This window comes from Nicotiana sylvestris, chromosome 7 (genome assembly GCF_000393655.2).
Source record: "Nicotiana sylvestris chromosome 7, ASM39365v2, whole genome shotgun sequence".
Classification (NCBI taxonomy): domain Eukaryota; kingdom Viridiplantae; phylum Streptophyta; class Magnoliopsida; order Solanales; family Solanaceae; genus Nicotiana; species Nicotiana sylvestris.
The window spans coordinates 41,031,394-41,045,874 of NC_091063.1; the positions used below are offsets into that span (position 1 = coordinate 41,031,394).

The 14,481-nt window shown below is 37.8% G+C and overlaps 1 protein-coding gene across 2 annotated transcripts; it reads right to left on the reverse strand.

Moving 5' to 3' along the window:
• Positions 1–8,797: 8,797 nt before the first annotated feature.
• On the reverse strand, positions 8,798–10,677 carry LOC104220603 (protein trichome birefringence-like 43). Of its 2 annotated transcripts, none has more exons than XM_009771500.2 (5): positions 10,350–10,677; positions 10,080–10,251; positions 9,479–9,654; positions 9,237–9,395; positions 8,798–9,135 (listed from the first exon to the last, which is right to left on the reverse strand). In XM_009771500.2, the coding sequence occupies exons 1-5, from the start codon at positions 10,640–10,642 to the stop codon at positions 8,886–8,888; spliced, it is 1,050 nt and encodes a 349-aa protein (XP_009769802.1). In that variant the 5' UTR covers positions 10,643–10,677; the 3' UTR covers positions 8,798–8,885. The 2 variants fall into 2 exon arrangements, with proteins under 2 accessions (XP_009769802.1, XP_009769803.1); XM_009771501.2 differs by having other exon boundaries at positions 10,538–10,613.
• Positions 10,678–14,481: the final 3,804 nt, after the last annotated feature.

Genomic DNA, 14,481 nt, shown 5'->3' on the forward strand with positions numbered 1-14,481 from the left:
GCTATGGGGGGGTTTAAAATGTTTTGGGCCTGGATTTTAATCCAGGTCCGATTTTGTACAACTTGTATTTTTTTTTTTTTTTTTTCTAATTTCATTATTAATTAATAAAATCTTAATTAAAATTATAAAAACAAAATTACCCTTACAAAGATATTAATTACCTTTTTAACAACTATTAACACATAGACAACATTAATCACACAGTGGAACATAAAAAAAATAGAACAAATGCATATTTTTGTGATTTTATTTAAATTAACTTAATTAAATGCATACTTAAATCCTAGAAACATGTATTTTTATTTTAATTTTGTTTAATTATAACAAAGCAAATATTTTACGGACAAAACACAAACAATTAATAAACGCAACACAAATTCTAAAATTGCACACTAAAAGAAATTAGTTTTATTTTTGATTTATTTGGGAGTAGTTTTCGTGAGGCAAAAATCACGTGCTCACAATGGTCAGTGGAGATGTCCTTCAAATAAGAAAATTTATTCTTTTTCCTAGGGAATTTTTTCTTCTTGTTAGATACCATCTCTTCTCGTTTTTCTTCTTATTTTGTTCCTCTTATTTTGTTTGAATCCCTTTTGAGTCTGTTTTTGTCTAAACAAGTGAGAAATGACTTTAAAATCTGCTACCAGCTTTTTAATCACACAAAGTCGAGTCTAGCAAGCACATCAAATTGGCATACGATACAGGAGAATAGTATGTGCACTGAGTTAGTGGTAATAGATGTTCTTTGGGATTGATGTAAGATGCAAAGATTTGGTAAATGTTAGAATACGAGTGCAATGCATCGGGCATAAGGTATTGGACTTGAATGAATCAGGAATATTTTTAGTGATAAGGGTTGTCCAGAAAAGCGGTCGACCGATAATAAGCACTATCTTCCAAGTTGAAGTCCAAGTTGATCGTGACAAGTGCAAGAGAAATCGCCCTTGTAATCAAGGCCACAAACTAACCACCATGTTTTAAACTCACAAGTTTTTCTTTGTCTGAAACAGGGATAAAGGCTATGTTCATATCAAAGCTTGAATTTTTCAGGTGTAATGCCCCAATTCTGATTACACAAAGGCTATTGAGAAGATCACACATCACCCCTAGGAGACGCACTTCCTAGTCTAAGTCTTTCAGGTTATACTTTTGTTTTAGGAGATGCACTTCTTAAATTGAGATTCCACCCCCAGGAGACGCACTTCCTAGTTTTGGTCATTTAAATTCATCCCTAGGAGATGCACGTCCTAGTTGGAGTCATTGAAGTTTTACCCGTTAGGAAACGCACTTTCTAGTAGGGGTCTTTCAGATTATACTTTTTAGGAGACGCACTTCCTAGCTTTGTTCATTTAAGTTCATTCCTAGGAGACGCACTTCCTAGTTTGAGTGCACTATAATCTAATTCCGCAATATATTTGGGGTGTAAGCACTGCCCTGAGTCCCTTTGAGGCTCTTGGGAACTTTGACACATCCCAAATCAGAGAAAGGCTTTGGAATTTGATCTTTGGAGTTGGTTTACTTCATGCTTCAGACAGAAGTCTGAATCAGACTCTCCTTGGTTGGGATTTTTAGCTATCAGATGTAACTTTATTTTACTTTTCTTTATTCATTTTGGGTTGTAATAATTTGTAATAACTTATGGGGTTTTAGTGAAAAAGGAGAGGGTCACTCATGTATGCATAAGGGTAGATATCATGCTCATTAGGTCTTTATTTCTGCAAATCATGGCAAGTTCTGCATTTCGGAAATCCTGTTTTAAGTTCTCTGCATTTCATACATAGATATCATGTCTATATCTTCTGCATCTCATATAGAGACCATGCTTTAGGGTTTCTACATATCTGCCTATCATATAGAGGACATATCTATAGAGCTTCCTGAATTCTGCATATGCATCTATCATTAGGCAAACGTGCATATAATTTAGATACCATGTCTATAGGACTTCTGCACTTCTATAAACGTTTAAAATCAATAATGCCTAGAAAGCATGCCTATAGGAGCTATCAACTAAATCAGAATCGTTCAACTCGCTTATAAGTCTAAAATCGGTAAATAGCAATGCTTGAACATCTGCAGAACTCATGTTCCTGCAATTAGTAAGTCTCCATCTGTAAAGTTAGTATATTTCTCTCCTGCATTGTTAGATATCATGCCTATAGGTTTCACCTAGGCAAGCTTTAGGGTAAAACCATAATTGCATCAGTCTTTGATAATTCCAACCAGCAGGCAGGTCTGATTCGGATTTCTTATCTGAAATATGTAATAAATCAGTCTGCCTCATGCATTTTTTTCTAAGTTTAATTCAGACCTAATCAGTACATGCAAGACATGCTAAACAATCTGTCTTTAAGTGAGGAGGTTTGTTTGAGCCTTTAACTGCTATTTGTTTTCCCCTAACTGCTTATGTGTTTTTTTTTGTCGCCTTAGACTTTTACCCTTTTAACTCTGAAAAGCCCCAACTCCCTCCCCTTTAGGATTAGTAGTTTCAATGCCTCCGAGACTGATAGGATTGGGGCGGGTAATAGCATGCAATAAGTAACGGTACCATTCCGCACTTTAATACCTTAACGGGGTGGGAAGGGTAAAATATGGATATGATGACCGGTGCGCTAATATCACGTGCGACCTCTCTTCTGAGGAGTGATTGCTGGATATTGCATTGAGGTGATCCATATTAATCATAAACATAGGACCCCCTTCCCTTTATTTGCTTTCATCTCTTCTTGTAAAACTATTCAAATCCTTTTTCATAAATTTCTGCCCTCTCTACTTGCCTTCAAAAGTTTTCAACCTAATTGCAATGTTATATGTGAGTCCTTATTTGAGCCTTGATTGTTTACTTGTAAAGTCACAATTGTAACATGGTCGGGACCACACTAGTGGATCTTGAGGGATGCCTAACACCTTCCCTCGAGATAATTTCTAGCTCTTACCCGAACTCTGGTTTTCCAACTCAAACCTTTTTTAAAAGTGTCCTAATGCACTATAATCATTAGGTGGCGACTCTTCAACTTCTAAGACCCAATTCTCGAAAGGGAATAGAGTTGTCCTCCCAATGTCGTATACCCGATTTCGACTCTTAGAAAAAGGGGGTGTCGACAATCGTTCTCACATGCGTCAATTTTCTTATACCCCAGGCCTAAGTCTTGAAGTACTTTCTTCACTTCATAGAAATAATTTTGTACAAATGATCCTTCTTTAAAGAAGCTCAACAATGCATTGGCAGATTTATTGCTCCAATGATTAAGACACTTTAAGTGAAGTAGTCTGACTACAAAAGACAACTTCAACACTTTCTTACATCCAGGATAAATCTCAATTTCAGCATCTTCCAATAACTTATAGAACTTTCTTGCATGCACATTTGGCTCTTCATTGTCCCTTGGAAGACTATTCATATCCTCCATGTTTGTATACCCAAAAGCATCATAAATCATTTCAGGAATATTATCCTATTCAAAATTTTCATCGTCTACTTCATCATTGTTTGCAGCATTAGAATTTTCAACTCTTGCTAATACTTCTCCATGCAAGTCCCATACTTTGTAACTCTCCCAAAATCCCTTACCCAACAAGTCTCTTTTTACTTGGATTCTTGCCTTGAACACGGTATTTCTACATCCTTTACAAGGACAACGAATCACGATACTCACATATGATTGACTGTATGCCCAATCAAGAAAGTTGTCTATCCCTTCAATATACCTTATGTCACAACTATTCTTAATATTTAACCAACTTTTATCTATCTTTATTTTCTACAATAAAAAATCCAACCAATTAATAAGTAAAAATTGTAATGTGATCAATAATCAGAACAAACAAAGTAATGTAGGCATGTCTTGAACTATGCAATTCTGGCCGAGTACAAATACTAGCAAAAATACATCCAGTAACAAAGAATTTCAGTTCCCACATATGACTATGCAAAGACTCTCAACCCACATCTCGTATAAGGAACAGTAATTGCTACTATTAATTAGGTAGTTGCTTTACAAAATAAAAATTCCAATAGTTACATACAAAAAAATAAAAGATACTACCTATTAAAAGCTTTACACAGAAATTTAATTACACAAAACTACTTTTATTAGCTTAATTTTAACTTATTAATAATATTCAAAATTCAATGATAAAAAAAAATAAAAAAATCTACACAACCTAGCAGTAGCAAAAACAGAGAAATCAAATAAAGAAAAAAGGAAAACATAGAAGTGAGATAAGCAATATAAGCTTTTACCTTATAGCTTCAGCCGTAGAAGCTTTTGTCACCGGAAAAGTCGAAACATTCAACTTTGAACACAGCCAAACTGGGTAATAAATACGGACTCAAATACCCAAGATTAACCATTCATATATATAGAGATAGATCAAAAAATAAACAGAGAAAAAAATCAATAAACCCACAAAATATCACAAAATTTTAGGAAATAGAAAGAGAAACTAACCCAATTTGGTGAGAAAGTAGAATGAGAAACAGGCCTAGGACATGGGTTCTTCGACGCAAATGAAAATCTTGGAAGAAATCGTTGTTAACTTCTTAAGGACCTTTGAGTCTCTGAAACGTAGGGAAGATGTACTTTTTTGTTCATTTTACTTTTTGTCCTTTTTTGGAGTCTTTTCCTTTTTTTTAATAAAATAAATGTATTAGTGGAGACTAAGTTGCCACAATAGACCTTTTAGAGGCACACAATATAAATCACCACAAAAACTTTTGGAGCCAAATTTTTCTTAAGCGGGAATTTTTTTAAAGCCTTTTGTGGCACATATTTGTTGCGACCTATGTAAAGTCGCTATTAAAAATGTATATTTTGTAGAGACAAATAAGTTGTCACAAAATGTATATATTTTCTGTGGCGACTTTGGAGAGTCGCCTCCAAATCCCTTATTTTTGTGGCAACAAATTTAGTCGCCACTGAATACTGCCACTGAAAATCTCATTTCTTGTAGTGTTTGGAGGTCAAGTCGAGAGGCAAGAGCATCGCGGGTTAGAGTTTTGTTCGATTTGAGGTAAGTAACGATTGTAAATCTAGTCCTGAGGGTATGAAACCCCGGATTTCGTATCATTTTACTCTTTTGAGGTGACGCACATACTAGGTGACAGGCGTGTGAGCGTGCACCATTGGAGATTGTGACTTAGTCCGTTCCGTAGCAACTGTAGAGTTGCGTATTTTGTTGAAAACTATATGATATCTATGTGTTTAGAAAGAATCCTTATAACTTAGGCTGAATGCCATGTTTGGGCCTCGTGCCAGTATTGTTTGGACCCTCAGGGGCATTTTCTTACTATCCCCTCACTGTTTTAATTTGAAATCCATACTCAGTCACGATTTCTCCTGTTTACTGCATAATTCAGTTATATTACTCTGTTTTGATGCACATAAATATTATTTTGGGCTGATATTCCCTGATTTTACTGAACTGCCCGGATGGCTTGTGAGGTTTATGACTGTGTGAGGCTGAGGGCCTAATTTGTGAGGATATTATATGGGATCGGGCTACACGCCGCAACATGTTTATTATAGGCCGAGGGCCTGATTGACGCCATAATTAGTTGTAGGACTCTATATGTAATTTTCATAATTAGGATATATCATGTAAAGAGAGTCCTTTGGAGGTACAGAGTTTTTTTTTTTCGCTTTTTTTTTCTCAGATTTTCTGTTACTATTATTATTAAACAATCATCTTTCTCGGGAAAAAGAGAATACATAGTGAAAAATGGAATTGAAACACGTTATACGTAGAGTTTCTAGCCGAACAAGTCTTTACTAGTTAGACATGCATGCTGTCACTCAAGAAAAGTACAAGACAATAAATCTTTCATTTCTTCTATGTCAAAAATACAGTAAACCCTTCCTTTTATTGTCACGACCCTGGTTTGCCCTCCGTGAACCATCGTGACGGCACCTAGTCTCTATGACTAGGTAAGCATAAATTGCAGAAGATAAACCAATTTGCGGAAGAAAATAATTTAAAACAAAAATAGTGTAATAAAACAGCGTTTAAAAGTGCCGCCCGACATACACAATATCAACTCTCAAAAACTAAATACATTTCCCAAAACCCGGAATCTCATGATCACAAGCCTTTGAGTGTCTACTAGTATCTAACTCCAGAATGTCTAACAAGGAAAGAAAATACAGAAGGGCTAATACTTAAAAGGGAGAGTAGAAAGGGACTCTTCGATCTGCGGACGCGGCAGATATACCTCGGAGTCTCTACAAGCACCTCATCTCAAGCGTGATAAGTCTGAGTGGAGGTACCTAGATCTGCACATGAAAAACATGCACAGAAAGGGCATGAGTACGCCACAGCGGTACTCAGTAAGTGCTAAGCCTAACCTCGGTCGGGTAGTGACGAGGAAGGTCAGGGCCCTACTGAGATTAAATAAAATATAAGGGATGACAGAATAAGATAAGCAGTACAATTGATAAAGCTAACAGTTGATAAGAATTTAATACATGATAATAAGGAAGAAAATAACTGGAACGGAGACAAAACAATCACAAGGAAATATCACTCTTCATAAGGATAATAACCGGGGATCTCTCAGTATCCCGAGGATCTCTTAGTACCCTTAATATATGTCAGGGATCTCTTGGTATCCCGAGGATCTCTTGGTATCCTCAATATATGCTAGGGATCTCTTGGTATCCCGAGGATCTCTTGGTATCCTCAATATATGTACCAGGGATCCCTCGATATCCCACACCTCAGCTCAAATCATAAATACGTACAGGGGATCTCCCGGGATGCCATCCCGTAGTCCCAAAGTAAAACACACAGCATCAACACAAAGAATACTCAATTAAGCTCAATTTCGTACCAAGTAAAACAGGTAATTTTAACATTAAGGTAGTTTAAGCAATGAAGTCAATTAAACATGGTTTTTTCTAAGCTAACATCAGGCTTAAATTGCAAGTAGTATAAAACAGGAAAAAGGAACACAATTGAAATTACTTGAGGAAAATTGAATTTTCAACAATTAGATCAAGTACGCACTCGTCACCTCACGTACAAGGCATTTCAATTATCAAATATACCAAATCCTAAGGGAAGGTCCCCCACACAAGGTTAGGCAAGCCACTTACCTCGAACCAGCTCAAAATCAACCCGAAATCATGTCTTTGCCACGAGTACTTGACTCCAAATGGCCAAAATCTATTCAATTCATTTGCATAATGTAAATAACACTTCAAGTAACTGATTCTATAATTAAATTCTAAGCTAATACGCGAAATTAGGTAAAATGACCAAAACACCCCTCAGGCCCTCAGGCCCACATCTCGGAATTGGGTGAAATTTATATTTTCAAAAACCTCGTACTCTCACGAGTCTATACATAATAAGAACACTGAAATGGGAGTTCAATTGACCCCTCAAATACCCATGTTAAGGTCTCTTAATCTCAAGCCCTAATTACTCATTTTTCCCAAATTTTTCACCACTAATTAGATCTTTAATCACATATAAATGAGTTATGAAGTCAAAAATGTTACCTCCAAGTGATTTCCCTTTGGTTTCCTCAAAAATCATCCTCAAAAGCTTCAATCCCGTTCAAAAATGGTGGAAAAATGAAAAAGGGTCGCGGATGGGCTATTTAAATACTGCCTAGATTTAACCCTATGCGATCGCAGAAATAACTATGCGATCGCATAAGACAACTTCCTCAAGCAACGCGATCGCGACCAACTCTATGCGATTGCATAGAGCAAATTCCATTACCCCATTGCCACACCAAATCCGTCTACGCGAACGCAAAGGTACTTATGCGAACGCAATGACCCACAAGCTCACCCTATGCGATCACACGTCTACCTTCGCGATCGCGATTCACAAAAAAATGCCTGACCTCAACTTACCCTACGCGATCGCGGATGGACTCACGCGATCGCAGTGAACAAATCACTGCTGCAAAAATACCAGAAAACCAGCAATCTCCCAAAGGCCAAAAGTGCCCGTTTGAGCATCCGAAATACACCTGAGGCCCCCGAGACCTCAATCAAACCTACCAACATATCCCATAACTTCGTTCAAACTTGTTCCAACCTTAGGAACACTCAAAACAACATCAAAACACCAATTTAGCATCGGATTCAAGCCTAAGAACTTCAAAAACTCTAAAAATACGCTTTCGATCAAATAGTCTATCAACCCTCGTCCGAATGACCTGAAATTTTGCACACACGTCACATTCAACACTACATAGCTACTCCAACTTCCGGAATTCCATTCTGACCCTTGGATCAAAATCTCACTATCGAACCGGAAACTTCAAAAATTCAACTTTCGGCATTTCAAGCCTAAATTAGCTACGGACCTCCAAAACACAATCCGAATACGCTCCTAAACCCAAAATCACCCAACGGAGCTAACGGAACCATTGAAATTCCATTCCAAGGTCGTCTTCATATTGTTCCGACTACGGTCAAATTTCCAAAACTTAAACTCTCATTTAGGGACTAAGTGTCCCAAAACTCTCCGAAACTCCAAATAAACCCTCCCGACAACTCACAATAGTAGAAACAAACACGAGGAAAGCAGTTAATAGGGGATCGGAGCGTTAATTCTTAAGACAACCGGCTGGGTCGTCACATTTATTCAACATAAGATAGAGGATATAAGTAAAGGACATGCCTATATATGGCCCTTGTTATAGCTGGCAAAATTGCATCAAAAGTAAGAGTTGTAGTCTTGAATGTATAATAAGATCATTAAGTATTATTGAACTTCCTCTTCCTCTTAGAGGTAGAAAAGTTAGACGAAAAGATACTCAGAATCGCCAAAATTTATTTCCCAGTTTAATGGGACTATAATTTCGTGTAAATTTCCAAGCAAAGTTCAAATAAAAATATATGAAAACAAAGCAAAATATACTAAAACTACGAAATAAGAAGGTGGTAAAGGAGTAAATTCCAAGTATCAGGGACCCCAGGTAGGCACCAGTGGAGGCAGTCCATATGATTATAACTATAGACGGATTGGTGACCATCTGCTCTGTACTGTGACAATCTCGTTATGTTGATCAAACGAACAATTGAGTTTGACATAGTTTTCAAAGCATTCTCCAGTTCTATTTGTCCTGGATATAAACCTCCTATACTTTGCTGTGGTCTTGTTTTTCCTTCACATCTGCATAATCAATAAAAGATTTTAATTTCAAAATATTAATTACTACTATATATACCTTAAAGAAAAGAACAAACTAGTTAAAGAGGAAAAATGAAGGTTACTCCTTATGGTCGGGAGAAACTCCTTGAAAGAAGACTTTTGTTTTTGTGGAGTTATGATTGGAATCAGCCCATTTTGCCCATGTATTTATTGCTTTTTTGTAAAGCTCCAATCTGTCCATATCTTTGTAAGTTCTATTCCCTTCTTGAATTATATTCCAACTGCATTAATTATGAATAATTAGTAGTCCATAAACATATTTAATATAAAAAGAATGTTGAAAAATGTATTCAATGTATCTCACGTTTGTCTAGTCCCTGTGCGATTCCACCAATGCCATGTATCAAATACCAACACATCCATTTGTTTCCAAACATTTCCAGAACTTATGGAATCAATTTTCAGTACTCTTGAGCCTTTATTCGTGGCAATGTCAACAATGAGAGGATTCCCAAGATACAGTAACCAAATATTGTATTCCTACAATTTCACCAATACCTTATCAACTCATATATTCAAAAAATCATGCATGTCTTAGTGGAGAAAAAAAAAAAAAACAACTTCCGACAAAACCTTATTTTTTTCTTTTGTCTACTTTGACAAAAAAATGTCAGCTGTTTGCTAGAGATTTTGTGACAAAAATGAATAAAACGTGGAAACATATGAATTTAACTTGTATAAACTAACATCGTAAAGAACCTATACGCTACCAATATATTCTAATCTATTACCAATATATTCTAATCTATTGTATAACATGTAACATGCCTTATTTTCAGGTTACTAATTAATCCTACTATTTATGAACTTATCTGTAATTATCTTTTAGGTAATCTGTTTGAATAAAATATTATTTGCAATAATATTGGTATAATAAAATCTAAACTCAAAATAATGTGGCTTACCGGGATGGTGAATGTATAATGCCTTCCAGTTCTATCAACGATATACTTAGCTTGTGGTTGTGATACATGAAGCATACAAGCAAGGGAATACCACTGATTTTGACCTAGTGAATCTCCAACAAACATGATGCGTTTCCCTTTGTATTTTAACAATAATTCGGTTCCATTAAATCTACAAGGGAAAACAAAAAAAGATCAAATATTAATTGAAGAATATCGATCGAACTCAAACTCTTTTAGTGACTAATTAAAGGATAAACAAACTTATACCTTGGCAAATTACATCCATAGGGCTGCCATCTATAGTTTAAATATTCTTTATCTAGTCGTCCATTCTTTTGGCAATCCCTTGTGTCCCCAATGAAGGGACACGTGGATGAATTATAGAGGGGATATGAGTCATCAAAAACCCAACTCCCTTTGTAAATATCACATTCGTTTGTTCCTAATAAGCTTACCTCATTGAAGATCTTGGTATTTGAATTCAAGAAAAGAGAAAGTGAAAAGATAGTTAAAAGTGTTGATATAATAGCAATGGCAGATACAGAATAACAAACAGCCATTAGAAAACTCCTAAGTCTTTTTTATAGCATCAATATTTGATGAAGTAAAATGGAGGAGGTTTGTTTTCTTTTGTATGTGTGTAATATATAGGTGAAGATGAACTGCATTAAATTATTTTTTTAAATGAATTACATGCATGTGTCCATTTTTATGTTCTTATGAATTGGTAGCTTATTGAAATCCTTAATTTCTCCTCTTGGCTAAACATTTTTCACATGCTATTTCCAACTTATTCATTTGTGTTCTATCTATTCAATGGATACTGACGACTTGATTAGAAAACTTTTCACTGTCATTAATTGATTCGCAATACTAATAATATATATTCTAATTATTGCTAATAAATATGAGTTACTTTCTTCTCCTATCTGTATTCAACCTAGTTCATGCAAAGGGGTCTCTCCATGTGTGACGACCCGACCAGTCGTCTCATGAGTTACCGCTCCGTTTTTCCCATTTATGCTTCTTTATGCTTTGTTTATCCGTGTTATGTGGTATCGGGTTGGTCGGATCGAATCCGGAATGATTTTGGTAAGATTTGAGATACTTAGTCTCTTGTAAGAAAGCTTAAGTTGGAAAAGTCAAACCGGATGTTGACTTATGTGTTAGAGGGTTCAGATGTGAGTTCCAATGGTTCGGTTAGCTTCGGGAGGTGATTTTTGACTTAGGAGCGTGATCGGAAGGAAGTTTGGAGGTTCGTAGTATATTTAGGCTTGAATTGGCGAAGTTGAGATTTTGGCAATTTCTGGTTGGTATGCGAGATTTTGATATAGGGGTCAGAATGGAATTCCGGGAGTTGCAGTAGTTCTGTTGTGTGACTTGGGATGTGTGTGCAAAATTTCAGGTCATTCGGACGTGGTTTGATTGGGGTTTTGATCAAAAGCGAAAATCAGAAGATTTTTGAAAGTTTGGCTTGAATCTGATGTGTTTTGGGTGATTTGATGTTGTTTGAGGTGTTTTGATGATTGAAACAAGTTTGAATAAGGTATTAGGATATGTTTGTACTTTTGGTTGAGGTCCCGGGGGCCTCGGGGTGATTTTGGAAGGTTAACAGGAAGTTTGGATTGTTGTTGCAGCTGCTGATTGCTGCTTCTGATATTTTTGCATCTGCGGATTGGGGACTGCAGGTGCGGCGCCGCATATGCGAGAGAGTGGCCGCAGAAGCGACCAGAGGTATGTTTGACTAGGACCACAGAAGCGGCTAGGAGAACCGCATCTGCGATGTCGCAGATGCAGGCGAGGAACCGCAGATGCGGATGGTTGGGAACTTAAGTGATTCTGCAGAAGCGGACATTGAACCGCAATTGCTGTACCGCAGAAGCGGATATGGGACCGCAGATGCGAAAAGGTCTGGGCAGAAGGTATAAATTGTCTTCTTCGCAAAATTTTGCTAAGTTTATCATTTTTTAAGACGGGAAAGAGGCTAAGACATAGGATTTCGAGAGGAATCAAAGGATATCAGTTGGGTAAGTTCCCTAAGCTTAATTACTTGGGTTTAAGATCACTTTTCCATTGTTTAATCATGGTTTTAGTGGAGATTAAGGAAGAAAAATTGGGGATTAGGGCTTGATATTAAGAGACCTTTAAATGGGGATTTAAGGGGGTCATTTGGACTCCGATTTCAGTGTTCTTGATGTGTATAGACTCGTGGAAGGATAAGGATTCTATTGCTGTAAAAATTATCGAATTTCGAGACGTGGGCCCGAGGGTCAAGTTTTGGTAATTTCGGGATTTGTGTAGTATTTTGATTATTTTCGCTTGGGCTTCATTCCCTTAGCCTATTTTGACGTCCTCGTTCTGATTTGGATAGATTTGACGCGAGTGGAGGCCGATTCGAAGGGAAAGGGCATCGCGAACTAGAGATTTGACTAGTTCGAGGTGAGTAATGAGTGTAAATTATGTTCTGAGGATTTGAAACCCCGGATTTGCACATCGTAGTGCTATATTGAGGTGACGCACACGCTTGATGGCGATCGTGGGGTCGTGCACTGTTGGGGATTGTGACTTAGTCCATCCCGAATGACTATTTTATCGTGTATTTGACTGAAATCTATTTGCTATCATCGTGATTTGAGCTGAATGCCATATTTGGGCCTTGTGCCAACTATTTGAACCCTTCGGGGATTTGTACTGGTATTTCCTCACTGTTTTGACTTTATACTTGAACTTAGTCGTGTTATATTTCACTATTTTTCGTACTCAGCCATGTTTACTCTGTTTTAACACTTACATGATCTTTTAAATGATATTTTTGGGCTGAGAATCATGTTTTACTATTGCCCGAGTGGCTTGTGAGGATTTTGACTGAGTAAGGCTGAGGGCCAATGTTGTGAGGAAACATTTGATACTGATTATAAGGCCGATGGCCTGAGATATGTATGCCACGAGGTGGCTTGATTGATATGAGGCCGAGGGCCTGGTGATGATGGCACGAGGTGGCTTGATATTGCGCTTGGGCCGTAAGGGCCCCTCTAGGAGTCTGTACACTCCAGTGAGCGCGGGTACCAATTGTGATGTGAGATTGAGCCTGAGGGGCTGGTATTGTTCTATGTGATTGCCCGAGAGGCTGGTATTGTTCTATGTGATTGCCCGAGGGGCTGGTATTATTCTGAGATGTTGCCCGAGGGACGGATTTGTTGATACTGTGCTCGAGGGGCGAACCTTTATTTGTTTATCCTTGTCTTAATTTCCTGTCAAATTACCTGCTTAATTGTTGAAAAGGCTTTTCATGAAGTAAATTTTGAGTTAAAGGATTTTACTTATCTTTCACCGGTTTACCGTTTTAAATGGTTTTACTGCTTCATTATAGCATGCTTTGTGCCTTACGTGATTTCTTGCTTTTAGTCTGTATTTATGATTATTACTCACTGAGTTGGAGTACTCACTTTACTCCCTGCACCCTGTGTGCAGATTCAGGCATATGTGGTCCCGCTCCCGAGTGCTGATCATTCCAGCTAAGGTGGATCTAAGGAGTCTCTAGGTAGTTATTGGCGTTCGTAGCCCGGAGCTCTTCCCTATCTTACTTCTTCATGTTCTTAGTTTCTGTATTAAACTCTGTAGTTTGATTTGGAGTATTCCGGATTGTTTAGATGCTCATGACTAGTGACACCCCGGTTAAGGCTGTGTATGGGTATTCTTCCGCGTATTTACGTTATTATTGTTATTTCGGATTTATTTTCTAATATTTAGACCATTTTTCTTAAATGTTTAACTGTTAATAATCGGAAAATGGGAAGTGTCAGCTGACCTTGTCTTCACGAGAGGCGCCATCACGACCGGGTCCGGGTTAGGGGCATGACAAGTTGGTATTAGAACCTAGGTTACATAGGTCTCACGAGTTATGAGCAGGTTTAGTAGAGTCTTGTAGATCGGTACGGGGACGTTTGTATTTATCCTCGAGAGGCTGCAGAACCTTTTGGAAAAACTTCATATTCTTGAAATTCTTGTCGTGCGAATTTGTTGATCCGAGTACTAAACTTTTGTTATTCTATTCTCTCATAGATGGTGAGGACACGCGCTACCGGTCAGGATGGACGACCACCAGTACCACCAGCTATGGCCACCAGAGGCCGAGGACGCGGCCGTGGTCGTGGTAGGGGCAAAGTATCTAGGGCAGCACCCGCAGATCCACCAGCTTCCCCAGTTCAGGATCAGGTCCCAGTAATGGACGCTCCTGCAGCACCAACTCAGGCACCAGCTGTGCCCATTGTGATTCCGGGTCTTCAAGAGGCCTTGGCTCAGAACTTATCAGTTTGCACTGGCCTAGCTCAGGCGGTTTCAGCCACTACAGACGCAACTACTTCTCAGGCCGGGGGAGGCAATCAAACTCCCGCCGCTC

Excerpts from the sequence above, each read along its gene's own strand:
- LOC104220603 (XM_009771500.2), bottom strand. The coding sequence starts at position 10,642 with ATGGCTGTTTGTTATTCTGTATCTGCCATTGCTATTATATCAACACTT. Across the intron at positions 10,252-10,349 it reads TATGGATGTAATTTGCCAAG|ATTTAATGGAACCGAATTAT; the intron begins GTATAAGTTTGT and ends TTTCCCTTGTAG. Across the intron at positions 9,136-9,236 it reads GTTTCTCCCGACCATAAGGA|ATGTGAAGGAAAAACAAGAC; the intron begins GTAACCTTCATT and ends TTGATTATGCAG.